Source organism: Triturus cristatus, chromosome 5_2, assembly GCF_964204655.1.
Source record: "Triturus cristatus chromosome 5_2, aTriCri1.1, whole genome shotgun sequence".
NCBI classification, from domain to species: Eukaryota; Metazoa; Chordata; class Amphibia; order Caudata; family Salamandridae; genus Triturus; species Triturus cristatus.
Genome location: NC_140588.1, coordinates 1,130,483,281 through 1,130,510,840, shown reverse-complemented (window position 1 = coordinate 1,130,510,840; position 27,560 = coordinate 1,130,483,281). Strand labels below are relative to the sequence as shown.

At 48.5% G+C, this 27,560-nt stretch overlaps 1 protein-coding gene across 1 annotated transcript in view; it reads left to right on the top strand.

Annotated features, from left to right (window-relative positions):
• Positions 1–27,560, top strand: part of LOC146829893 (uncharacterized) — a 458,149-nt gene that overhangs the window by 254,186 nt on the left and 176,403 nt on the right. The window contains exon 3 of the mRNA XM_085608539.1: positions 23,624–23,854. Coding sequence (XP_085464665.1) covers positions 23,624–23,854 — 231 coding nt within the window. The remainder of the gene's footprint in view (positions 1–23,623; positions 23,855–27,560) is intronic.

Genomic DNA, 27,560 nt, shown 5'->3' with positions numbered 1-27,560 from the left:
CAGGAATGAGAGGACCTCCTTTGTTGGGGGGTACTGTCAGGCCTCCAGAGGACAAAGAGGCGGTAATGGGGGCAACGCTGGGGTCTTTCTGCCGCCCAAGACTGAACAGACGGGCAAAGAACAACCTATGGACTGAATTAAACAGAAAAAGGAATTCCAAGATGGCGGCCGTGCTGGAAGCATAGCGGCAGTCTAGTCTTTCTCCCACAGGTGTCCAGAGGTTAGGTGAGGCGCGCGCTCCAAGAGGAATGCGCACTTCACTGAGGTAATTCAGAGGATCGCAGCTAGAAATTTAGAGCTCCCGAGTAAAAGAGTTTTAGAGCAGAATTAGAGTTGGTTAGTCAGCATCAGTGCTAACAGAATAGTTTTCCTTGTCAGGAACGTTGCATAATTCCGTGAGAAATATTAGAAGTGAATTCTGAAAATTCCACAGAGACAGAAGAGACGATGAATTCACTCCTACCTTCGTGAAGACTTCCAATCATTTCTCCGTTTTCCCGACCAGAAATTCGGAGGTCTTTTAGCGCCATCCTGTGACAGAAAAAAAAAGAAGACCGAAGCTAAGTACAATTGAGAGGCATGAGAGATTGAATGAAAAAAGAATATGATAGTAAAAGATCGCCTTGAAGACTTACCTGAATAGCCATAGTAATCCGTAATTCAACCTGAGGAAAAAATAGACAGACGTGTTATGCAATAGTGTTGAAAAGGACAATACGAAGAAATATACTCACCACAGTTTCAAGTAGTAGATAACTAGAAATAAGGGAAAAGCAAGGAATACACAAGATTAGAGCTTAGAATACTATTGCGTTTAGAGAAAAACACGACAAGAAGAATTCACAGAAGAAGAAGACTAGCTAGAAATACTCCACTCTAGAAGTAAGTCAACCAATAGTAAATTTCTAGGTAAACAAATTTAGAAAGAAAGAAAAGAGGTTATGAGAAAAAACTAATAGAAGAATGTTTTGTAGAAAAAGGAGTTGGAAGAGTATCCAGACCTACAGAAAGGAATATAAAAGCACAACACAAGAAGACAGACATACAGAAGAGGGGCACAGTGCTTGAAACTCAGGGTAGGTGTTAACACATAGAGAGAGGTTTAGGAGTAGAAGGGAATTTGATAGTTATCGTGTTGTGTTCTTGTTTTAAGGTTCTCATTTACAAGAGCAGCCAGCAGCGCTAAGAAGAAGCTGAGGAGAATAGTAGAGAACCAGTGTTTCAGGACCAGTCTCTTCTTGGTTTATTATTTTATCCACTCCCCCCTTCCCCCTGTAGGGTAGTTCGGAGTCCAGGTGAATATTACTGGAACTCTGGCTGCCTTGTAGAGGGCGTTGGGAACTAGCATCTCTGTTCCTGTGCAAGTGCTTCTGGAGAACGTCACCTTGGCCCTGACACTGTCTGAATGCTGGTATGTGTGTCTGAATGCAGGTATGCTTGTCTGAATGCAGTTGTGTGTGTCTGAATGCAGTCGTGTGTGTCTGAATGCAGGTATGCATGTCTGAATGCAGGCTTGTGAGTCTGAATGCAGGTATGTGTGTCTGAATGCAGGTATGTGTGTCTTAATGCAGACATGTCTGTCTGAATGCAGTTGTTTGTGTCTGAATGCAGGTATGTGCATCTGAATGCTGGTATGTGTGTCTGAATGCATGTATGCATGTCTGAATGCAGTTGTGTGTGCCTGAATGCAGGTATGTGCATCTAAATGCTGGTATGTGAGTCTGAATGCAGGTATGTGAGTCTGAATGCAGCTGTGTGTGTCTGAATGCAGGTATGTGTGTCTGAATGCAGGTACATGTGTCTGAATGCAGGTATGTGTGTCTGAATGCAGGTGTGTGTGTCTGAATGCAGGTATGTGTGTCTGATTGCAGGTATGTGTGTCTGAATGCAGGTATGTGAGTCTGAATGCAGGTAAGTGAGTCTGAATGCAGCTGTGTGTGTCTGAATGCAGGTATGTATATCTGAATGCAGGTATGTGTGTCTGAATGCAGGTATTTGTGTCTGAATGCAGGTATGTATATCTGAATGCAGGTATATGTGTTTTAATGCAGGTATGTGTGTCTGAATGCAGGTATCTGTATCTGAATGCAGGTATGTATATCTGAATGCAGGTATGTGTGTCTGAATGCAGGTATGTGTGTCTTAATGCAGGTATATGTGTTTAAATGCAGGTATGTGTGTCTGAATGCAGGTATGTGTGTCCGAATGCAGGTGTGTGTGTCTGAATGCAGGTATGTGTGTCTGAATGCAGGTATGTGTGTCTGAATGCAGGTACGTGTGTCTGAATGCAGTTATGTGTGTCTGAATTTAGGTATGTGTGTCTGAATGCAGGTATGTGTGTCTGAATGCATATAAAGCTGGGGGTCATCTGCATACATGTAAAAGAGAATGTTTGTTGCATTCAGGGCATTAGCTAAAGGTTCCAGGAATAGATTGAAGTGTATGGGAGAAAGGGCGGACCCTTGTGGAACCCCCATCAAGAGTGTAGACGGCTAATAGACCCATCCGGTGTTCTAGCGTGAAAAGTAATTTGCTGTAGTTAACAGTGTCGAAGGCAGAAGATAGGTCAAGGAGGATAAGGAGGCATGATTTATTTTGGTCGAGCAACTTTAAAATGTCATCCATGATGTGAGTGAGAGCAGATTCGGTGATGTGGCCTCTCCAAAAGCCTGATTGATGTTGATCCAACAGTTGGAATTTCTCAATGTGAACACAGAGTTGACATTGTACACACTTTTCTAAAGGTTTCGCCAGCGTGGGGATGTTAGCGATAGGACAGAAATTATTCAGATCTGAACTGTCTGCATTTGTTTTTTTTTAGAATGGGGGATACTTGCACTGCTTTTAGGAAGTCAGGTATTGTGCCATGCATTTGAGAAGCGTTAACAATCCTTGCCCAAATGGGTAGGATGGCAGCTTTACTTTCTTTGATTATGGGAGGTGGTAGAGGGTCATTGAAGTGGTTGGAAGGTTTGATCACAAGAAGAGTGTAGATGGCACTTTCACTGAGTGGAGTAATGGTGTGCCAAGAGGCATTGTTCTTGGGTCCAGTGCTAGGGGGCGAAGGACAGCTCCTGGTGGTTGGCTGGAGCAGTGCTTCCAGAATTTGGAAAAAGAGCCCTTTTTAATTCTAGGTCTATATTGATGCTTATTGTTTCTTCGATAAAGAAGGCAGCCAATTTGTTGCAAGTAGGAGTTCCTTCATCAAGGTCAGGGTGGATGGGCGCTTTGATAGATTGTTGAGTAACAATTTCGAAAGGATTCTTGGGGCGATTTATGGCTCGATTAAGTTAAGATCTGAAGAAGTCGGCTTTAGCACTCTTGTTTTTCTTGTTGTATGAGCTGTGTGCCTGAAAGCAGCTGTGTGTGTCTGAATGCAGGCATGTTTGTCTGAATGCTGGTATGCGGGTCTGAATGCAGATACGTATGTCCTAATGCAGCTGTGTGTGTCTGAATGCAGGCATGTGTGTCTGAATGCTGGTATGCGGGTCTAAATGCAGGTACGTATGTCCTAATGCAGGTGTGTGTGTCTGGATGCAGGTATGTATGTCTTAAAGCAGGTGTCTGTGTGTTTGAATGCTGGTATGCATGTCTGAATGCAGGCATGTGTGTCTGAATGCAGGCATGTGTGTCTGAATGCAGGCATGTGTGTCTAAATGCAGGTATGTATGTCCTAATGCAGGTGTGTGTGTCTAAATGCAGGCATGTGTGTCTGAATGCAGGCGTGTGTGTCTGAATGCAGGTATGTGTGTCTTAATGCAGGTATCTGTGTTTTAATGCCAGTGTGTGTGTCTGAATGCAGGCTTGTGTGTCTGAATGCAGGTACGTGTGTCTTAATGCAGCTGTGTTTGTCTGAATGCAGACATGTCTGTCTGAATGCAGGTGTGTGTGTCTGAATGCAGGCATGTGTGTCTGAATGCAGGTATGTGTGTACAAAGGCAGGTATGTGTGTCTGAATGCAGGCATGTGTGTCTGAATGCAGGTACGTATGTCCTAATGCAGGTGTGTGTGTCTGAATGCAGGTATGTGTGTCTAAATGCAGGTATGTGTGTCTTAATGCAGGTATGTGTGTTTAAATGCATGTATGTGTGTCCGAAGGCAGGTATGTGTGTCTGAATGCAGGTATATGTGTCTTAATGCAGGTATATGTGTTTAAATGCAGGTATGTGTGTCTAAATGTAGGTATGTGTGTCTTAATGGAGGTATGTGTGTCTAAATGCAGGTATGTGTGTCTGAATGCAGGTATCAGTTGCCTTATTATAAGGAAGCCTTGTACTTGCCAACCCCAGAGTTACGGAATCAGGTGATGGCTGAATGTCACGACAATCTTTTGGCAGGGCACAAAGGAGAAACAAAGACAGAAGAGTTGATCAAGAGACATTATTGGTGGCCCCATATGACCAGAGACATTGAGGAGTACGTTAGAACTTGTGAGATCTGCGCACAGGGAAAATCGGAACGGCAGGCCCCAAAGGGATTGTTACAACCTCTACCCACTCCACCATATCCATGGCATACCGTTACACTAGATTTAATAGTGGATTTACCTTCAAGTTTGGGTTACAATACTATTCTAGTGTTCGTAGATGCATTTTCTAAGATGGCGCACTTTATGGCCTTGAAGGGAATTCCTACAACCAAACAGTTAGCCCACCACTTCAGTACACAAATTGTAAAGATACATGGGGTCCCCAAGGTCATTATTTCAGACAGGGGAACACAATTTGTATCTCATTTTTGGAAGGCTTTTGTGGGTGGATTGGGAATAGAAGCCAAGTATTCGACTAGCTATCATCCAGAGACAGACGGGCAAACTGAGAGAGCGAATCAGGAGTTAGAGCAGCATTTGAGATTGTTCCTTCTGAAGCAAGAAGGAGAGTGGTCAGAGTTATTATGGGCGGCAGAATTCGCACATAATAACGCCAAAAATGTCTCGACAGGATATTCCCCATTTTATTTAAATTATGGAAGACACCCAAATGCAACTATTAGACAAACTAATATTTCTGTTCCAGCAGTAAAAGATTTGGTGTCCCATCTAGAACAGGTCCATCAAACTGCCAAACAAAACTTAGAACAAGCAAAACAGAAATACAAACAATATGCAGATAAAAAGAGACGTGAGGGTCCTTCCCTAGAAAAGGGAGATAGAGTCTGGTTAAGCACAAAGAACCTTAGACTAGAAGGAAACAGGAAATTCCAGCCCAGATTCATAGGACCATATCTGATAGAAGAGAAAACCTCACCAGTTAACTATCAGTTAAAATTACCTCCTAACTTGAAAATTCATCCCGTTTTTCACGTTTCTTTGTTAAAAAAGGCATCAGCAGGCTTACGCAGAGAATCGACACCAAAACCTATTCAGTTAGATTCAGGGGTAGAGTACGAAGTGAAAGAAATTCTGAATTCCAAGGTAATAAAGGGAAAACTATATTACTTGGTAGACTGGAAAGGCTATGGGCCTGAGGAGCGGTCTTGGGAATTAGAATCAGATGTTCATGCTCCTAGATTGGTAACATCGTTTCACCAAAGATTCCCAACCAAACCAGGAATGAGAGGACCTCCTTTGTTGGGGGGTACTGTCAGGCCTCCAGAGGACGAAGAGGCGGTAATGGGGGCAACGCTGGGGTCTTTCTGCCGCCCAAGACTGAACAGACGGGCAAAGAACAACCTATGGACTGAATTAAACAGAAAAATGAATTCCAAGATGGCGGCCGTGCTGGAAGCATAGCGGCAGTCTAGTCTTTCTCCCACAGGTGTCCAGAGGTTAGGTGAGGCGCGCGCTCCAAGAGGAATGCGCACTTCACTGAGGTAATTCCGAGGATCGCAGCTAGAAATTTAGAGCTCCCGAGTAAAAGAGTTTTAGAGCAGAATTAGAGTTGGTTAGTCAGCGTCAGTGCTAACAGAATAGTTTTCCTTGTCAGGAACGTTACATAATTCCGTGAGAAATAATAGAAGTGAATTCTGAAAATTCCACAGAGACAGAAGAGACGATGAATTCACTCCTACCTTCGTGAAGACTTCCAATCATTTCTCCGTTTTCCCGACCAGAAATTCGGAGGTCTTTTGGCGCCATCCTGTGACAGAAAAAAAAAGAAGACCGAAGCTAAGTACAATTTAGAGGCATGAGAGATTGAATGAAAAAAGAATATGATAGTAAAAGATCGCATTGAAGACTTACCTGAATAGCCATAGTAATCCGTAATTCAACCTGAGGAAAAAATAGACAGACGTGTTATGCAATAGTGTTGAAAAGGACAATACGAAGAAATATACTCACCACAGTTTCAAGTAGTAGATAACTAGAAATAAGGGAAAAGCAAGGAATACACAAGCTTAGAGCTTAGAATACTATTGCGTTTAGAGAAAAACACGACAAGAAGAATTCACAGAAGAAGAAGACTAGCTAGAAATACTCCACTCTAGAAGTAAGTCAACCAATAGTAAATTTCTAGGTAAACAAATTTAGAAAGAAAGAAAAGAGGTTATGAGAAAAAACTAATAGAAGAATGTTTTGTAGAAAAAGGAGTTGGAAGAGTATCCAGACCTACAGAAAGGAATATAAAAGCACAACACAAGAAGACAGACATACAGAAGAGGGGCACAGTGCTTGAAACTCAGGGTAGGTGTTAACACATAGAGAGAGGTTTAGGAGTAGAAGGGAATTTGATAGTTATCGTGTTGTGTTCTTGTTTTAAGGTTCTCATTTACAAGAGCAGCCAGCAGCGCTAAGAAGAAGCTGAGGAGAATAGTAGAGAACCGGTGTTTCAGGACCAGTCTCTTCTTGGTTTATTATTTTATCCACTCCCCCCTTCCCCCTGTAGGGTAGTTCGGAGTCCAGGTGAATATTACTGGAACTCTGGCTGCCTTGTAGAGGGAGTTGGGAACTAGCATCTCTGTTCCTGTGCAAGCGCTTCTGGAGAATGTCACCTTGGCCCTGACACTGTCTGAATGCTGGTATGTGTGTCTGAATGCAGGTATGCTTGTCTGAATGCAGTTGTGTGTGTCTGAATGCAGTCGTGTGTGTCTGAATGCAGGTATGCATGTCTGAATGCAGGCTTGTGAGTCTGAATGCAGGTATGTGTGTCTGAATGCAGGTATGTGTGTCTTAATGCAGACATGTCTGTCTGAATGCAGTTGTTTGTGTCTGAATGCAGGTATGTGCATCTGAATGCTGGTATGTGTGTCTGAATGCATGTATGCATGTCTGAATGCAGTTGTGTGTGCCTGAATGCAGGTATGTGCATCTGAATGCTGGTATGTGAGTCTGAATGCAGGTATGTGAGTCTGAATACAGCTGTGTGTGTCTGAATGCAGGTATGTGTGTCTGAATGCAGGTACATGTGTCTGAATGCAGGTATGTGTGTCTGAATGCAGGTGTGTGTGTCTGAATGCAGGTATGTGTGTCTGATTGCAGGTATGTGTGTCTGAATGCAGGTATGTGAGTCTGAATGCAGGTAAGTGAGTCTGAATGCAGCTGTGTGTGTCTGAATGCAGGTATGTATATCTGAATGCAGGTATGTGTGTCTGAATGCAGGTATCTGTATCTGAATGCAGGTATGTATATCTAAATGCAGGTATGTGTGTCTTAATGCAGGTATATGTGTTTAAATGCAGGTATGTGTGTCTGAATGCAGGTATGTGTGTCCGAATGCAGGTGTGTGTGTCTGAATGCAGGTATGTGTGTCTGAATGCAGGTATGTGTGTCTGAATGCAGGTACGTGTGTCTGAATGCAGTTATGTGTGTCTGAATTTAGGTATGTGTGTCTGAATGCAGGTATGTGTGTCTGAATGCATATAAAGCTGGGGGTCACCTGCATACATGTAAAAGAGAATGTTTGTTGCATTCAGGGCATTAGCTAAAGGTTCCAGGAATAGATTGAAGTGTATGGGAGAAAGGGCGGACCCTTGTGGAACCCCCATCAAGAGTGTAGACGGCTAATAGACCCATCCGGTGTTCTAGCGTGAAAAGTAATTTGCTGTAGTTAACAGTGTCGAAGGCAGAAGATAGGTCAAGGAGGATAAGGAGGCATGATTTATTTTGGTCGAGCAACTTTAAAATGTCATCCATGATGTGAGTGAGAGCAGATTTGGTGATGTGGCCTCTCCAAAAGCCTGATTGATGTTGATCCAACAGTTGGAATTTCTCAATGTGAACACAGAGTTGACATTGTACACACTTTTCTAAAGGTTTCGCCAGCGTGGGGATGTTAGCGATAGGACAGAAATTATTCATGTTAGACGGACCGGGAGGGTCGGCCGAGGACAAGGGGAGAGGTCTCCGGGGAGAGCCGTCTCCAGCGATCGTACAGATAAATAACTTCCCCCCCACAGACAGACACCACACAAGGAGAAGATTTAGCGTTCTTTATAGGCAATTTCTTACGGTACGATGGAAGGTACAAGGAGGTCTGGACTCAGGGGTCCCCTCGATTCAAGTCTCTCAAGATGGGGAAAGGGGGTAGCGGGACAGTCTGGTTACCAGTCTGGTAGTTGAGGTGGTATGGTGGATAGCTCACAATCCTCGAGCTCGGTGTTCTAGCTGGGACGGGCCGCGGCAGCGCCAGCAGGTCCCGGTGAAGATGGTTGATACACGGTCTGCGGCAGCGCCAGCAGGTCCCGGAGAGATGGTCGATGCACGGTCCGCGGCAGCGCCAGCAGGTCCCGGTGAGGATGGTCGTTACAACGGGCCGCGGCAGCGCCAGCAGGGCCCGACGAGGATGGATGTTGCAGAAGGCCGCGGCAGCGCCAGCAGGCAGGACGATAGTTCACAAGATAGGGCTACGGCAGCGCCAGTAGTCCGTCAAGGCTGAGTTCTCTCGGTGTCTCTCGACTCCAGGATACAACTCCCGTCCTGCTCCGGAGCTGCCCTAGTTATAGGTCTGGCGCCCTTTGATGTCCGGACCCTCGCACTTGGAGGTCGGAGGGTCCGGGATGAAGGTGTCTAGACGCCCAGCAGGGGGTGGAGCCAGCGCCTGGGGGAGCTGGAGGCGATCGGCACCTGGCGGGGGAGAGCCCTTGACGCTTCGTTCTCCCATTGACCTGCCAAGTGGTCCGCTCACCTCCTGGGTGGATGGTGGTGCCGGGATGCCGGGGCCGGCCAGGCCCGGGGTTAGGGTCGGGTGGAGGCCACGCGGCCTCGTGGCGCAGGGCCCAAGATGGCGGCTTGATCCGGCCAGGGGAGCCGGTGGTAGCTTGGTCCCGTGATACATGGAGGTCCGGGGGCAGGAGTTCCGTCGGGAGACGGAGTGCGGGTGATTCGTGTGGGTCACGCCTGGCGGGCCGGGGCTTAGGCCCTGTCATGCGGGGGGGGAGCAAGCCCTTCGTGTGGCCTGTCCAACATGCGTCCCCCCCAGCTGAAGGCGGGGAGAGTCACCCATCTTCCTGGGGACTCTCCTCGTCGAGGCGGAAGAAGCGTGACAGGCCATCTGCGTTGGCGTGGTCTTGGCCCGGTCGGTGTTCCACGGTGAAGTCCATTCCCTGCAGGGAGATGGACCAGCGCAATAGTTTTGGGTTCTCCCCCCGCATCTGCATCAGCCACTGCAGGGGTCGATGGTCGGTTTGTACCCGGAAGTGGGTACCGAAGAGATAGGGCCGGAGCTTTTTGAGGGCCCACACCACTGCGAAGGCCTCCCTCTCGATTGTGCTCCAGCGCTGTTCTCGGGCCAGGAGACGTCTGCTGATGAAGGCCATCGGCTGGTCATGGCCCTCGGGGTTCAGTTGGGAAAGAACCGCTCCGATGCCGTGGTCGGAGGCGTCTGTCTGTACAATGAATTCCCGACTGTAATCGGGGGCCTGGAGCACAGGGGCGGTGCACAGGGCGGCCTTCAGCTTTTCGAAGGCCGCTTGACAGTCGGTGGTCCAGTTAATCCGCTTCGGCTGGTTTTTGGGCGTGAGACCCGTGAGGGGCCCCACAATGCTGCCGTAGTCCCTCACGAACCGCCGGTAGTAGCCGGTGAGTCCCAAGAAGGCTCGGACCTCGGTCTGGGTGACGGGGGGCTGCCAGGACTGGATGGCAGCAATTTTAGGTTGCAGCGGGGCCACCAGCCCGCTTCCCACCTGGTGCCCGAGGTAGGTCACGGACCCTTGACCAATTTGGCATTTGCCAGCCTTAATCGTGAGGCCGGCCCGCTGGAGGGCCTGCCGGACCTCTTGGAGGTGGAGGAGGTGGTCGGACCAGTGGCGGCTGTACACCGCGATATCGTCCAGGTAGGCAGCGCTGAACTCCTCGAGCCCCGCCAAGACCTGGTTCACTAGACGTTGAAAAGTAGCGGGGGCATTCTTCATGCCGAAGGGCATGACCTTGAAGTGGTAGTGGCCATCGGGGGTAGAGAAGGCAGACCGCTCCTGAGCCCGGGGTGTGAGACCGATCTGCCAGTAGCCCGCTGTTAGGTCGAAGATGCTGAGATAGCGGGCGGCCCCCAGCCGGTCGATCAATTCATCTGCTCGGGGGATAGGATGAGCGTCGGTCCGGGTGACAGCGTTCAAGCCCCGGTAGTCGACGCAGAATCTCAGTTCAGGCGTGGTGCCGGGGGCAGCGGCTTTGGGGACCAGTACAACTGGGCTGGCCCAGGGGCTGTCCGAGGGCTCGATGACCCCGATCGTGAGCATTTTGGACACTTCCTCTTGGATGCAGGCCCGTACCCGATCTGGCACGCGGTAGGCCCGGTGTCGGACAGGGGGACTGTCCCCGGTGTCCACGTCGTGCAAGCACCAAGGGGTGATCCCGGGGGTGAGGGAGAACAGTGTAGCGAACCGCAGTAGGAGGTCCCGGCAGCCCTGGCGTTGCTCTGGGGTGAGGGCATCGGAGAGCCGGACCCCGTCCACGGAACCGTCGTTCTCCTGAGTCTTCAGGAGATCCGGGAGGGGTTCGGAGTCTTCCTCCGCCCCACTGTCCGTAGCCATCAGGAGGCTGAGTTCTGAGCGCACAAAGTGTGGTTTGAGTCTGTTGGTGTGGAGGACCCGAAGGGGGTTCCGGGGGGTCCCCATGTCGATGAGGTAAGTGACGGGGCTTTTGCGCTCGACCACTTTGAAGGGCCCCGTCCACTTATCTTGCAAGGCACATGGTTCGGTGGGGGACATCACCCACACTTGTTGACCAGGTTCGAACTCGACGGAGGAGGCATTGTGATCGTACCATTTTTTCATGTCCTCCTGACTGGCCTCGAGGTTCGCTTTTGCCATCTCCCTGAAGCGTCGGGTCTGATTGCGGAGGGCCAGGAGGTACTTGAAGACGTCTGGAGGGGTCTTTAGGGGGGCCATCTCCCAACCCTCTTTGACTAGGCTGAGGGGCCCTCGCACAGGGTGCCCGTACAGGAGTTCGAAAGGGCTAAAGCCGAGGGACTTCTGGGGAACTTCTCGATAGGCGAAGAGGAGGCACGGGAGTAGTACATCCCACTGGCGACGGAGGGGCTCTTCCAATCCCCCAATCATCCCCTTGAGGGTGCGGTTGAACCGCTCCACTAGTCCGTTCCCTTGTGGGTGATAGGGGGTCGTGAATCGGTAGGTGACCCCGCACTGTTGCCAGAGGGACTTCATTTATTTCGAGATAAAGTTCGTGCCTCGGTCGCTGACGACTTCTCGGGGGAAGCCCACTCGGGAGAAGATCCCCATTAGGGCCCGGCCAACCACCGGGGCTGTTACAGTTCGCAGGGGCACCGCCTCGGGGTAGCGGGTGGCGTGGTCCACCAGTACCAGGATGAACCTATGTCCTTGTGCCGTGCGGGGGTCCAGGGGCCCCACAATGTCTATTCCTACCCTCTCGAACGGGGTGGTGACCACTGGGAAGGGTTGCAGTGGGCCTTTCAGCTTACGGCCGCTCTTCCCACTGGCTTGACACGTGGGGCAGGACCGGCAGTGGTTAAGGACGTCGTTCCGCATCTTCGGCCAGAAAAAGTGAGTCACTAGGCGACTGTAGGTTTTGTCCTGGCCCAGGTGTCCAGCCAGGGGGACATCGTGGGCCAGAGTTAGTAGGAATTCTCTGAAGCGGAGAGGCACCACCAGCACTCGACTGGCCCCTAGTTCTGCGATTCTTTGTTCGCTGTATAGCAGGTCGTTATCCCAATAGACCCAATGAGTTCCGGTGGAGTCCCCTGCGCTCTGGGCGCTGGCTTGCTGGCGGAGCCCCTCGAGGGAGGGGCAGGTCTTTTGCTCCTGGCGGAACTGCTCTTGGGTGGGCCCCCCTTCTTGACGCCACTGAGCCAGGCCGGGAAGGTCCTGGGGTTGCGCGACCCCTTCGGCCGTTGGTTCTGGGGGTTGGTCTCGTCGTGGTCCTCTACTGGGGCGACCGGGGGCGGAGGTGCTGGCCATTCTGGATCTTCTGATCGGGGGACGGCACGGGCGGCCATGGACCGGGTGGTTACGCAGGCCCAGTCCGGGAGGCCCAGCATCCCCAGGTGCTCTCTTCTTTCGACGGTGGCCCACGGGGAACTCTCAAGGTCATTCCCCAGGAGGCAGTCCACGGGCGCATCATCCCGGACCGTCACCTTCAACAGGCCGGAGACCCCTCCCCATTCGAAGGGGACGCAGGCCATTTGACACAGACTCTCGGAATTGTCGGCTGAGCGGACGGGGCAGAGAATGTTCAGCAGGATCTGCTCGGGCTTCACCAGGTGACAGCGGACGGCCGTCACACTGGCGCCTGTGTCACGTAAGGCCTCGGCCCGACGTCCATTAATGGTCACCCATTGGCCATATTTCCGGGTGTTGGCGGGTAGGGGGGCCCGCGGAACCATGTCCTTTCCCCCTAGGCATGCTAGAACCATGGCGGCCGGTTCCCACTCTTGCTGGGCCGGCTCATATTCTTCCTGTTCCTCTGATAGTCGTTCTTCCCCCAGGGCGGCGGCCGCTACCTGGCGGGGCTTTGGTGTTTGGTTCTGCGGGCAGCTCGGGTCATTGGCGTAGTGGCCGACTCGCTGGCATCGGTGGCACGTGACGTTGGCTCGGAACCCCGGGCGCATCGGGGGGTTGCCCCGCCCGGCCGGAGGTGGGGTGCTGGCCACGGGTGTTGCCAGGATGGTGTCTCTCCCTCGCCCCTGGCCTCCTCCTCCTCCCCGGGGACGGTGCTGGCCTTGGTTGTTTCGGTTTTGCTCGTGCGGTCCTCTCCGGCCCACTCGGGTGCTTTCCCATCGGTCAGCTTCGGTGGCGAGTTGCCGGGGGTCAGTCAATTTACTGTCGAGGAGGTGCTGCCTGAGCTCGACGAAACAGTTGTTCGACAGGTGCTCCCATACCATAAGGTTAAAGAGTTGCTCGTAGGTCGTTACATGGCTCCCCTTGATCCAACCCTCGAAGGCTCGGCTGAAATAGTTGACGTACTCCACCCAATTTGTACCCGGGATCCGGGTGCAGTCTCTGAACCTCTGGCGGTACATCTCGGGCGTGAGGCCGTAGCGGGTGAGGAGGGCAGCCTTCATGTGGTCGTAGGACGACATCTGGTGATCTGGGAGCTGCAATAGGGCATCGCGGCCTTCGTTGACGAACCTCCCCCATAGTCCGGCTCCCCAATCACTCCGGTCGATCCGGTGGGAGGTCATGGCGATCTCGTAGGCTTTGAACCACTGTTGTATGTCGTCCTCTCGGACATATTCTCGGACAACATCCTTGGGATGTGGACTTTTCTCTCGGTTGCTCCCGGGGTGTGCGGTCGCTCAGGCACCCCCGGTTCTTTATTCTGTTTCCGGAGTTCTATTTCCGCCAGTTTGCGCTCGTGTTCGAGTGTTATTCTTTTTTCCTCGAGCTCTCTCTGTCTCTGTTTTTCTTCTCGCTCTTCTCGGAGCCGCAGATGTTCTAGATTTAGTTTCTGCTCGGCTAACTTTAGTTCACCGTCCATCTTGAGTCGTGCCATTTCCAACTCATGTAATCTGGTTCTTTCTCTTTCTTGGATCTCTTCCTGCGAGAGGCCCGTTCCCCGCTCCTCGGGAGCCGTGGCGTTCCCCTCTGGTGCGACACTGTTTTGGTCGGGGGATCCGGTGACCCCAGTTTCCGCCCACGACTCAAGGGCGCGCTTTAAATCGTCTTTGGTACTCAGGCCGGTGGTAGCAATGCCTAGTTGGAAATTTTCAGTGGAACCGCTATCTTTGGCTGACATCGTGGTTTTGTCGTGGGGTGAGCTACTCTCTGTACGATTACGCGTTGATTCGGATCGCGCCGCTGGCCACCAATGTTAGACGGACCGGGAGGGTCGGCCGAGGACAAGGGGAGAGGTCTCCGGGGAGAGCCGTCTCCAGCGATCGTACAGATAAATAACTTCCCCCCCACAGACAGACACCACACAAGGAGAAGATTTAGCGTTCTTTATAGGCAATTTCTTACAGTACGATGGAAGGTACAAGGAGGTCTGGACTCAGGGGTCCCCTCAATTCAAGTATCTCAAGATGGGGAAAGGGGGTAGCGGGACAGTCTGGTTACCAGGTGGTATGGTGGATAGCTCACAATCCTCGAGCTCGGTTTTCTAGCTGGGACGGGCCGCGGCAGCGCCAGCAGGTCCCGGTGAAGATGGTTGATACACGGTCAGCGGCAGCGCCAGCAGGTCCCGGAGAGATGGTCGATGCACGGTCCGCGGCAGCGCCAGCAGGTCCCGGTGAGGATGGTCGTTACAACGGGCCGCGGCAGCGCCAGCAGGTCCCGACGAGGATGGATGTTGCAGAAGGCCGCGGCAGCGCCAGCAGGCAGGACGATAGTTCACAAGATAGGGCTACGGCAGCGCCAGTAGTCCGTCAAGGCTGAGTTCTCTCGGTGTCTCTCGACTCCAGGATACAACTCCCGTCCTGCTCCGGAGCTGCCCTAGTTATAGGTCTGGCGCCCTTTGATGTCCGGACCCTCGCACTTGGAGGTCGGAGGGTCCGGGATGAAGGTGTCCAGACGCCCAGCAGGGGGTGGAGCCAGCGCCTGGGGGAGCTGGAGGCGATCGGCACCTGGCGGGGGAGAGCCCTTGACGCTTCGTTCTCCCATTGACCTGCCAAGTGGTCCGCTCACCTCCTGGGTGGATGGTGGTGCCGGGATGCCGGGGCCGGCCAGGCCCGGGGTTAGGGTCGGGTGGAGGCCACGCGGCCTCGTGGCGCAGGGCCCAAGATGGCGGCTTGATCCGGCCGGGGGAGCCGGTGGTGGCTTGGTCCCGTGATACATGGAGGTCCGGGGGCAGGAGTTCCGTCGGGAGACGGAGTGCGGGTGATTCGTGTGGGTCATGCCTGGCGGGCCGGGGCTTAGGCCCTGTCATGCGGGGGGGGAGCAAGCCCTTCGTGTGGCCTGTCCAACAATTCAGATCTGAACTGTCTGCATTTGGTTTTTTTTAGAATGGGGGATACTTGCACTGCTTTTAGGAAGTCAGGTATTGTGCCATGCATTTGAGAAGCGTTAACAATCCTTGCCCAAATGGGTAGGATGGCAGCTTTACTTTCTTTGATTATGGGAGGTGGTAGAGGGTCATTGAAGTGGTTGGAAGGTTTGATCGCAAGAAGAGTGTAGATGGCACTTTCACTGAGTGGAGTAATGGTGTGCCAAGAGGCATTGTTCTTGGGTCTAGTGCTAGGGGGCGAAGGACAGCTCCTGGTGGTTAGCTGGAGCAGTGCTTCCAGAATTTGGAAAAAGAGCCCTTTTTAATTCTAGGTCTATATTGATGCTTAATGTTTCTTCGATAAAGAAGGCAGCCAATTTGTTGCAAGTAGGAGTTCCTTCATCAAGGTCAGGGTGGATGGGCGCTTTGATAGATTGTTGAGTAACAATTTCGAAAGGATTCTTGGGGCGATTTATGGCTCGATTAAGTTAAGATCTGAAGAAGTCGGCTTTAGCACTCTTGTTTTTCTTGTTGTATGAGCTGTGTGCCTGAAAGCAGCTGTGTGTGTCTGAATGCAGGCATGTGTGTCTGAATGCTGGTATGCGGGTCTGAATGCAGATACGTATGTCCTAATGCAGCTGTGTGTGTCTGAATGCAGGCATGTGTGTCTGAATGCTGGTATGCGGGTCTAAATGCAGGTACGTATGTCCTAATGCAGGTGTGTGTGTCTGAATGCAGGTATGTATGTCTTAAAGCAGGTGTCTGTGTGTTTGAATGCTGGTATGCATGTCTGAATGCAGGCATGTGTGTCTGAATGCAGGCATGTGTGTCTGAATGCAGGCATGTGTGTCTAAATGCAGGTATGTATGTCCTAATGCAGGTGCGTGTGTCTAAATGCAGGCATGTGTGTCTGAATGCAGGCGTGTGTGTCTGAATGCAGGTATGTGTGTCTTAATGCAGGTATCTGTGTTTTAATGCCAGTGTGTGTGTCTGAATGCAGGCATGTGTGTCTGAATGCAGGTACGTGTGTCTTAATGCAGCTGTGTTTGTCTGAATGCAGACATGTCTGAATGAATGCAGGTGTGTGTGTCTGAATGCAGGCATGTGTGTCTGAATGCAGGTATGTGTGTACAAAGGCAGGTATGTGTGTCTGAATGCAGGCATGTGTGTCTGAATGCAGGTACGTATGTCCTAATGCAGGTGTGTGTGTCTGAATGCAAGTATGTGTGTCTAAATGCAGGTATGTGTGTCTTAATGCAGGTATGTGTGTTTAAATGCATGTATGTGTGTCCGAAGGCAGGTATGTGTGTCTGAATGCAGGTATATGTGTCTTAATGCAGGTATATGTGTTTAAATGCAGGTATGTGTGTCTAAATGCAGGTATGTGTGTCTTAATGGAGGTATGTGTGTCTAAATGCAGGTATGTGTGTCTGAATGCAGGTATGTGAGTCTAAATGCAGGTATGTGTGTCTGAATGCAGGTATGTGTGTCTAAAAGCAGGTATGTGTGTCTTAACGCAGGTATGTGTGTCTAAATGCAGGTATGTGTGTCTGAATGCAGGTACGTATGTCCTAATGCAGGTGTGTGTGTCTGAGTGCAGGCATGTGTGTCCGAAGGCAGGTGTGTGTGTCTGGATGCATGCATGTGTGTCCGAATGCAGGTACATGTGTCTGAATGCAGGTATGTGTGTCTGAATGCAGGTATGTGTGTCTGAATGCAGGTACGTGTGTCTGAATGCAGGTATGTGTGTCTGAATGCAGGTATGTGTGTCTAAATGCAGGTATGTGTGTCTGAATGCAGGTATGTGTGTCTTAATGCAGGTATGTGTCTAAATGCAGGTATGTGTGTCTGAATGCAGGTATGTGTGTCTAAATGCATGTATGTATCTCTGAATGCGGGTATGTGTGTCGTCTGAATGCAGATATGCATGTATGAATGCAAGTATGTATGTCTGAATGCAGGTACGTGAGTCTGAATGCAGGTATGCATGTCTGAATGCACGTATATTTGTCTTGAAGCAGGTCTGTGTGTCTGAAAACAGATAAATGTGTCTGAATGCAGGTATGCATGTCTGAATGCAGGTATGTATGTCTGAAAGCCGGTATGTGTCTGAATGCAGGTATGTATGTCTCTTTAAGTAGTAAATAATCTTTATTTCGATTATACACAATAATAATAAAAGATAAAAGTCATGTGTTAAAAAAAGAAAAAAAGAGAACACAATGGTACTTATTATGAAAGAGCACAAAAGACATTTAAAACCTTTTTTAGGCACATATCGATTCAATTCATTCAATTTAAAATATACATAGACTCATAAAATCCTATTAGAATTAGGATCCCGGCCTAGCATGTGCATTATTATTACTAAGCACACAGTATTTTATTCCAAAATACTGCACCTTTCAAACAGCCGATGACTACGGTTATCACCACCTGATCCTGTCAAAGTTGTAAAAATAAAAAGGCAGGGCGATGTTGGGTAAAGCTCCTCGCTTTTAAAAGTGGTAATAAATATCTTCTATGGAGGAACTCATAGTATTTACAAAATCGGACCAGATGTATTAGGGTCTGGGGGAACGGGCATCACAAGAGCAAATTAAAACAACGTGAGGATCAAACTGGCCCGACGGGAATCAAATCATCGTACGCATAGTACCCAGGCGAAATTTGTTAATTAATGATCTATATGTGGGGTGCTTAACTGTCGCAAGATGATTTTCAGGGCCACTAACAGTTTTCAACAACAGGAAAGATCTAGTGGAGTCTTTCGTCAGCACCCGAGCTTCCCTTTTCTCATTGGCTTTGTTGGGAAATATTTCCATTAAAGCTCTGCGATCACCCTTTTTGATGAGATGTCCGTGCGATCGAGGGAGTGGGCAACCGATTTTTTGCAATTAATCATTGGTGTCTTACGCCCGTAGGTGCAATCCATGCAGTCCTCAATCACACTCCTGTTAAACCATTAGCTCTCATTCGCCCAAACAGAGATCCAGAATAACAGTGGAGCCAGTTCAACCTGGTCCTCCACGTAGTTTATGCCCAATTGATCGTGAGTGACGAATGAGGAGCTGTTTGTGCCCACCCCCAGGAGCTTCCTACAAAATCAGTCCTCTTCCAGCTGGATTCCTTTACACTTACGGTACCCCCAGATAGCAGCTCCATCCGTCAGGACTGGGAGACATTTCATTATAAAATTTGTACCAGGGACGGCACAGGCTTGTTGGCTACTGACATTGAAAATCTAAATAGGGCACAGCAGGCTTTGGTGAATTTAGAACAGCGGCTAGATATACAGGGGAGCCAGTTATTCTGGTAGCCAAAAGAGATCCCCAGATAGGAGAATGTGGAGACCATAGGAACGTGTTGCCCTTTGATGACAATGGGCCTTGTTTCAGCTGTCCTCCTCCGACAAACCATATAGTGGTCTTGGAAATGTTAGTGCATAGGGCCAGGTCGTCCATGAACTTCACAAAAATATCCACCAGGATTTTTTGCCTGTTAGCCCTTCGGCCATCAGTATGGCATCATCGGCGTATAACACGGACGGGACGCTACTTGTCTTTACCCTTGGCAGATCAACTCCATTTGCGCTCAGACATGCATCTAGGCTCTTAATATATAATAAGAACAGTAGAGGTGCCAGCAGGCATCCCTGCCTGACCCCTCATGGTAAACACAAGAAGATGATGGACGGAGCGCTGAAACTTTTCAGACCCTCACCCCCAGTCACAGATCACGATTGAATCCATCATCGTTCTTTAGCTGCCTTCGCCACCCCAGTTCAGACACAGCTATATGCAAATCAGTCTTGACCCTGTGCCTCATGGGAACAGTCCAGCCTGAACTGCCAAGCCATGTCTTCCCTGGACCGGAAACAAGCATCCTGGGACCAGTTTCGGGCTAACAGCCCTCATCAGCCAGGCTAGCTTGAATCCAGTGGCAAGGTGAGCAAGGGACCCACATCTGGGCATACACTGCCTACTTCGGGCGAACAAAGCAAACACAAGGAGATAATGGACGGTGCGCTGAAACTTTACAGTTCACCCCCAGTCACAGATCTGGATTGAATCCATCATCGTTCTTTAGTTCACTTCGCCACCCCAGTTCAGACACAGCTATATGCAAATCAGTCTTGAACCTGTGCCTCATGGGAACAGTCCAGCCCAAACTGCTGAACCATGTCTTCCTTGAACCGGAAACAATCATCCTGGGACCGGTTTCAGGCTAAAAGCCCTCATCAGTCAGGTTAGCTTGAATCCATTATCAAAGTGAGCAAGGGACCCATGTCTGAGCATACCAACTTAAGGCGAACAAAACAAACACAAGGAGATGATGGACGGAGCACTGAAACTTTTCAGACACTCACCCCCAGTCACAGATCTGGGTTGAATCCATCATCGATCTTTAGCTCACTTCGCCACCCCAGTTCAGACACAGCTATATGCAAATTAGTCTTGACCCTGTGCCTCTTGGGAACAGTCCAGCCCGAACTGCCAAGCCATGTCTTCCCTGGACCGGAAACAAGCATCCCGGGACCAGTTTCGGGCTAACAGCCCTCATCGTGGTAGGCCTAAAGGTTCAGTGGTTCCCCCTCAATTCCGTATCTAACATGATCATTTACGTCAGTGTGCAGGGCTCTTAGAAAATTAACCAGGTCGACAGGCAGCCCCAGAGCCCCAATGGATATCCCAGAGCTTGGACCTATTCACCCGATTGAAGACGCTGCTAAGATCCATAAATGCAATGAAAAGAGATCCCTGCTTTGCTACAACATTCTTTCCTATGATAAGGTTGAGGTTCAAGCATTGTTCAATGGTGCCCATCCCTTCCCTGAATCCATATTGGATGGGGCAAATGATGTTTTTAGCTCAAGCCCAAACTTCCACATGCTAGAGAACAATACTCCCTACCACCTTTACCACTGAACGTAATAGGGAAATTGGCCTATAGCAGGTGGGGTCCGACCGATTACCCTTCTTAATACAGGCTTCAATTGTTAGGGCGGGGGATATATCCAGGGCTAACAAAGGCTCCATAATAATAGCAATATTCTGTGAAATTACATGTTTGTTCACTTTAGCCATTGAGAGCTTACGCCCATTAACCCTTAAACCCATGTCCTTTGTAGTTAAACCAGTCAGGCCAGGGTCAGGAGTTACATCCGAACCTGTGTCAATTCTTAGCTCAATCTCTATAGGATTATGGTCGCTAAAAGGGGTTTCATGGACCACTCCTGGGCTGACTAAACTATCGAAGATTTAATCTATAATGGTCACTTTTCCCCAACCAAGAAAAGTTGGCAATTCCCTGGAGAGACTGGAACCCCCGGCCATTACATTTCTCAGTCCAGCCTGGGCTAGGGCTTCCGAGAGCTTCCGACCCCGATGGTGTGACTCGGAGTCGCTAGTCTCATGGTCATGCAAAGTGATTACCCTCATAGTGATAGTGGCCCAACTTAGAGTTAAAGTCCCTACCTAGAATGATGCTAAAGTACTTCAGATAAGTGAAGGATCTGAGCTCAAGACAAGAGACAGCTTCAAAGAGCACCTCAATCTGGCTCCCAGGACCCCCAGCAGAATTGCCCCTTCCCCGTCGGCCAGGGAAAGGGGTTGCCGCTACATAGAGGCTTGCATACCCGTCTCGTCCAATAGGATCAAGTGCCCAAGTCTCCTGTAACAAAACAATATCAAACTCAGAAGTAAAGTTAAGTCAATTAGGGTCTGCTAACTTACCTCTGATTCCTGCCATGTTCCAGCTTAAAATCTTTAATGGACTCCCCGAAACACTAGGGGGTGTTGGCTCTGCAGCTAATGAGTTTGGGAGACCATTGGCTGAACTTAGCTAATTGGTTCCAGAGGTACGGAAAGATCGACCCTGAAGTCAATCATTTTGGTCCAGCGTACTTAGGGGGTCAAATCTGTTACAGGCACAGCTAGTGTCTGAATGCAGGTATGTATGCCACTGAAAGGCGTGAAACAGTCCTGTGAGCCCACCCTTTTTGTGGCCTGTTTCCCCAGTTCCTTGTCTCTCAGAGTAAATACTTTCTATTCACAAGAACAAGGACAGAAACATGATTCCAGACTCCCGGAAGTGTTCAAGGACAGGCAGATGTACTATTCCGCTAAGTAACGCGAGAGTCTGCAGGTGACCGGCTGTTCAGGTCACACTCAATCCCCCTGTAAGAGAACACAGTGCACCCCCTAAGGAGAGGACCTCACACCCCTCAACGCACCACACACCTCACCCCTCAGAAGACAAGTGTGGTGGTTTTAGTACAACCGTAAGATACAACTGTGCATCACTGGTGTCTCTTCTGTATCCTAGTGAAATGATGCTTCAAGCAGCCTGCTCACCTGTTTACACTACAGCATGACTTGCATCAAACATTTGACATCAGAGGTCAGCAGGAGGTTAATCCATATAAATCACAAGAACTCCAAAGTAGGACGTTTGATTCAGTCCAGTGTTTGGTCAGTTCCAGGAGAGAATGGTTTGGAGTAAGTATTCCAGCAGAGCATATTCCAGGAGAGAGTAGCCTTTTAATAAGTGTTCCATCAGTGGGTATTCCAGGAGAGAGTAACCCTTGAGTAAGTGTTCCGGGAGAGGGTGTTCCAGAAATGAGTGTTCCAGGAGAGAGTAGTCTTGGATTGAGTATTCCGAGAGAGGGTGTTCCAGGAGATCGTTCTCCAGGAGAGTGTTGCCATGGAGGAGGTAGTCCAGTAGAGGGTATTCGAGGAGAGTGTAGTCTTGGAGTAAGTGATCTTGGTGAGACTGATCTCAACTCTCTTGATAAATAGCAAATAATCATAAACTTAGATAAAAGTGTAAGATTACATTTGTGAATCAGGCCCAATATGTCTTTCGACATCTGAGAACTCAAGCTGTAAGCGACACCTAAGAGGACATCCAGTAAGAAGATGCATTGGAGAGAAAGGAAGCAGGTATTAATTGAAGAAAAGAGGGCAGAGAGAAGAACCTTGAGGGACACCCCAAGGAAATAGATGCAGAAGCAGAAGTAAATGATCTAAGATGCCGACATCTGAACAATATCAGCCAAGATAGGAAAACCCCAGCTGAGAACTGTACCTCCAATGGAGATCTCCACAGGGTAGTTGGAGAGGATCTGGTAGCTGATAGGGTTGAAGCTGACTGAAAGATCTAGTAAAATCAAGGCTTATCAGAGGGACTGATTTAAATTAAGGCTGGAAGGCTGCCATCCATTATGGTGGAAGCGGCCTTAACCTCCATCAGCTTAGCTGGACTCCTACCTGCCATAGCTAGAGATCACTGCCAGCCCCCCAGCAATCTATTCCATGGTGCTGCCAGGTTTCTGAAACATGTGTACCCTTTTTAAGAGCTTTTTCAGAAATAAACTCCCAAAGATGCAGGTAGTTTGTGAAAAACAAAAATGTTATGCTCCCTGCACAGTGGGAGTTTTCTCTGAGGCTGCAGAGGTAATTTTTCTGTTTGTGACGGACAGGAAAAAAAGAAAAAAAAAACAGGGCTGGTGGTCTGATAATCTTACTATTAGGGTACATACTCCTACGCAACCAGTGGGTGCAGCGCCGTCAGAAAACCAACAGCTCACCCCACTCAAAAAAAGTGGGAGGACAAAGGGTTTCGCGAATAGGGCACTCATTCATGTATGTGACAGAGTATCTTGGCCATGAAACTGCAAATCAAGCACATTATCAAATTCAGTCCTCAACTCAGCCAATATTAAAATATTAAAACAAACAACAGGTAAATGTGTCACTGGAGGGGAACCTGGAACCTAAGTGTGTAAGTACTTCATCTTGATGCAGTGTTCCTTCAAGAGGTGTCTCTTTAGCTCTTTCCTAAATTGATGCAGGGTTTGGGCAAGCCCTGATGAATAAAAAATCCCATGAAATTTCCCAGATTCTTTATCTAAGACAATTATAATCCATGCCCCTGCCTTACAAGACATATTCCACACACCAAATACAATGTTTTTTGACAGCACAATGGTTATGCTAATAAAAATATAGGAACATCATTAGAAAAACAATACATATCTAGATAATGAAATTATACTGAACCAATACTGCTGTCATCAGTATTGCAAAGGTTAAGGTGATGTGATGTCATCATCGGTTTCATCTATGTCATCAGTCATAGCAGGGCTATGAGCGTTGCCTTTGTGGCATGGGTTATGGTTTGCTACCCCTCTGGAGTTTTTACAGTTCCTCCTCCAGCTCTTTGGAAGCCACCCACAGGCAATAACTTGGTTCTCTAACGAGAGAGTGATCCCAACTGTGATCTCTGGTATTGAATAATCTGTATGGCCTCTGGTTGATGGCTTCCTTCTATTTCTGTATCTAATCGAAGGCGATCGTGGAACGAGAAAGGCAAAAGATTGCGTCTGAGTTTGAAGAGATGCACAACTTCCTAAAGGAGCAGATGCAGCTCTTTCTTAGTCAACTCGAGGAGGAAGAGAAGGCGATCATCAAGAAGCTGGAAGAGAGTATCGCTACATTGACCAAGCAGAATGCCTCCCTCACCCAACTCATCACAGAGAAGGAGGAGATGTGTAAGCAGTCCTCTGTCCACTTGCTGAAGGTGAGGACACCTGATTGTAAATGTTGGCCATCCAGTGCCATGTGTAGGTCTTGAACACCAGTGCAAGCAAGTGCTCTCGTAAGTGTTCTAGTAATTGTTTTAGTTAGTGTTCTAGTTAGTGTTCGAGCAAGTATTCTAGCAAGTGCTCTAGCGAGTGTTCTAATAAGTGCTTTAGCAAATGTTTAATTGGGTGTTCTAGCAAGTGCTCCAGTACGTTTTCTAGAAAATCCTCCATCATTTGGTCCAGCAACTGCTCTAGCAAGTGTTCTAGCAAGTGTTCTAGCAAGTGTTCAAATAAGTTCTCTAGCAAATGCTCCATTGGGTGTTCTAGCAAGTTTACTAGCAAGTGCTCTAGTAAGTTCTCTAGCAAGTGCTCCATCATGAGTTAAAGCAAATGCTCCATCATGTGTTCTAGCAAGTGTGATAGTAAATGTTTTGGCAAGTGCTCTAGCAAGAGTTCTACCAAGTGCTCTAGCTAGCGTTCTACCGAGTATTCTAGCGGGTGTTCTAGCAGGTTCTCTAGAAAGTGTACTAGCAAGTACTCTAGCAAGTGTTCTACCAAGTGCTCTAGCAAGTGTTCTACCAAGTGCTCTAGCTAGTGTTCTACCAAGTGCTCTAGTAAATGTAATAGCAAATGTTCTTGCAAGAATTCTAGCAAGTGCTCTAGCAAGTGTTCTACCAAGTGCTCTAGGCAGTGTTCTACCAAGTGCTCTAGCAAGTGTTCTAGCGAGTGATCTAGCAAGTGCTCTAGCAAGTGTACTAGCAAATGCTCTAGTAAATGTAATAGCAAATGTTCTGGCAAGAATTCTAGCAAGTGCTCTAGCAAGTGTTCTACCTATTGCTCTAGCAAGTGTTCTAGCGAGTGTTCTAACGAGTGCTCTAGCAGGTTCTCTAGCAAGTGTACTAGCAAGTGCTCTAGCAAGTGTTCTACCAAGTTATCTAGCAAGTGTTCTAGCAAGTGTTCTAGCAAGTGTTCTACCAAGTTATCTAGCAAGTGTTCTACCAAGTGCTCTAGCAAGTGTTTTAGCAAGTGTTCCTAGCTAGTGTAATACCAAGTGCTTTAGCAAGTGTACTAGCAAGTGCTCTAGCAAGTGTTTTACCAAGTTATCTAGCAAGTGTTCTACCAAGTGCTCCAGCAAGTGTTCTAGCAAGTGTTCCTAGCTGGTGTAATACCAAGTGCTTTAGCAAGTGTACTAGCAAGTGCTCTAGCAAGTGTTTTACCAAGTTATCTAGCAAGTGTTCTACCAAGTGCTCCAGCAAGTGTTCTAGCAAGTGTTCCTAGCTGGTGTAATACCAAGTGCTTTAGCAAATGTTCTAGCTAGTGTTATACCAAGTGCTCTAGCAAGTGTTCTAGCGAGTGTTCCTGCGAGTGTTCTAGCGAGTGTTCTAGCTAGTGTTATACCAAGTACTCTAGCTCGTCTTCTAGCGAGTGTTCTAGAATGTGCTCTAGCAGGTTCTCTGGCAAGTGTTCTAGCATTTGTTCTAGTAAGTGCTCCAGGACATGTAATAGCAAGTGCTGTGGCAAGTGTTCTAGAAAGTGATAAGTACACTTACAAGTGTTCCTGCAGGTGTTCCTGCAGGTGTTATAGCAAGTGCTCAACTAGGGGAATAAAAGAGTTTCATATAATGCAAAGTTCTGATCAACAATCGTTTTTGATGAAGTATGTTATGAAGGAAAAAATGTTTTTCTATGTAACCTAATGATTATTTGCAGAAACAATGCAGTGGATATCTCAGACATATGTAGGGATATATGGCTTCGTCAGCTTAAGGCTGGAGCACTAACAATGCAGGTACATCAATTGCTTTTGGGTGCTGGTGCTGAGTTGGTGCGGACCTGTCCTTGTCATTAGGGGACATTTCAATTTAATTGCTAGAATACTTGCCATTTAGATATAGAAATGTTTATGTATACATATATATATTCCACCTTTTGGTTTTAACTTTCTCATAACACTCATTCTTTTAATGTTTGTATTGGTTAATGCCCCTCAGCATCATTCCTGTCACAATTACGTTTAGAGACATAGGAATAAATTGCTTTATGTGTCTTTCTGCTGTGGTTTTAGCTCATTCACAACACTTCTCAAATAGCACCAGCTACTTTCACTAGTCTGGTACTGGTATCTATTTATCAATCTAGTTGGGTACCTAAAAAGTGCAAGCTCTGACTCTCAAGTGAAAATTTATGGGGCTATATAAGGTTTGATACCTGAGGGGACCTCAAGTAAAGTCACCTGGTGCTAAAGAAGGTTCGCTAGGTGAGGGGACCACAAGTAAAGTCACCAGTGCTAAGGAAGGTTTGATAGGTGAGGGGACCACAAGTAAAGTCACCTGTGCTAAGTAAGGTTTGATAGGTGAGGGGACCTCAAGTAAAGTCAACTGGTGCTGTAGAATGTTTGATATGTGAGGGGACCTAAAGTAAAGACACCTGGTGCTGTAGAAGGTTTGATAGGTGAGGGGACAACAAGTAAAGTCACCTGTGCTAAGGAAGGTTTGATAGGCGAGGGGACCACACGTAAAGTCACCTGTGCTAAGGAAGGTTTGATAGGTGAGGGGACCTCAAGTAAAGTCAACTGGTGCTGTAGAATGTTTGATATGTGAGGGGGACGTCAAGTAAAGTCAACTGGTGCTGAGGAATGTTCGATAGGTGAGGGGACCACAAGTAAAGTCACCTGGTGCTAAGGAAGGTTTGATAGGTGAAGGGACCACAAGTAAAGTCACCTGGTGCTAAAGAAGGTTCGATAGGTGAGGGGACCTCAAGTAAAGTCAACTGGAGCTGTAGAATGTTTAATATGTGAGGGGACCTAAAGTAAAGACACCTGGTGCTGTAGAAGCTTTGATAGGTGAGGGGACCACAAGTAAAATCACCTGTGCTAAGGAAGGTTTGATAGGTGAGGGGACCACAAGTAAAGTCACCTGTGCTAAGGAAGGTTTGATAGGTGAGGGGACCTAAAATAAAGACACCTGGTGCTGTAGAAGCTTTGATAGGTGAGGGGACCACAAGTAAAATCACCTGTGCTAAGGAAGGTTTGATAGGTGAGGGGACCACAAGTAAAGTCACCTGTGCTAAGGAAGGTTTGATAGGTGAGGGGACCTCAAGTAAAGTCAACTGGTGCTGTAGAATTTTTGATATGTGAGGGGGACCACAAGTAACGTCACCTGGTGCTATGGAAGGTTCGATAGGTAAGGGGATCACAAGTAAAGTCACCTGGTGCTGTTGAAGGTTTGATAGGTGAGGGGACCACAAGTATCGTCACCTGGTACTGTAGAAGGTGTGATAGGTGAGGGGACCACAAGTAAAGTCACCTGTGCTAAGGATGGTTTGATAGGTGAGGGGACCTCAAGTAAAGTCACCTGGTGCTGAGGAATGTTCGATAGGTGAGGGGACCACAAGTAAAGTCACCTGGTGCTAAGGAAGGTTTGATAGGTGAGGGGACCTCAGGTAAAGTCACCTGGTGCTAAGGAAGGTTTGATAGGTGAAAGGACCACAAGTAAAGTCACCTGGTACTGTAGAAGGTTTGATAGGTGAGGGGACCAAAAGTAAAGTCATCTGGTGCTGTAGAAGGTTTGATAGGTGAGGGGACCTCAAGTAAAGTCATCTGGTGCTGCGAAAGGTTCGATAGTTGAGGGGACCACAAGTAAAGTCACCTGGTGCTGTAGAAAGTTTGATAGGTGAGGGGACCTCAAGTAAATTCACCTGGTG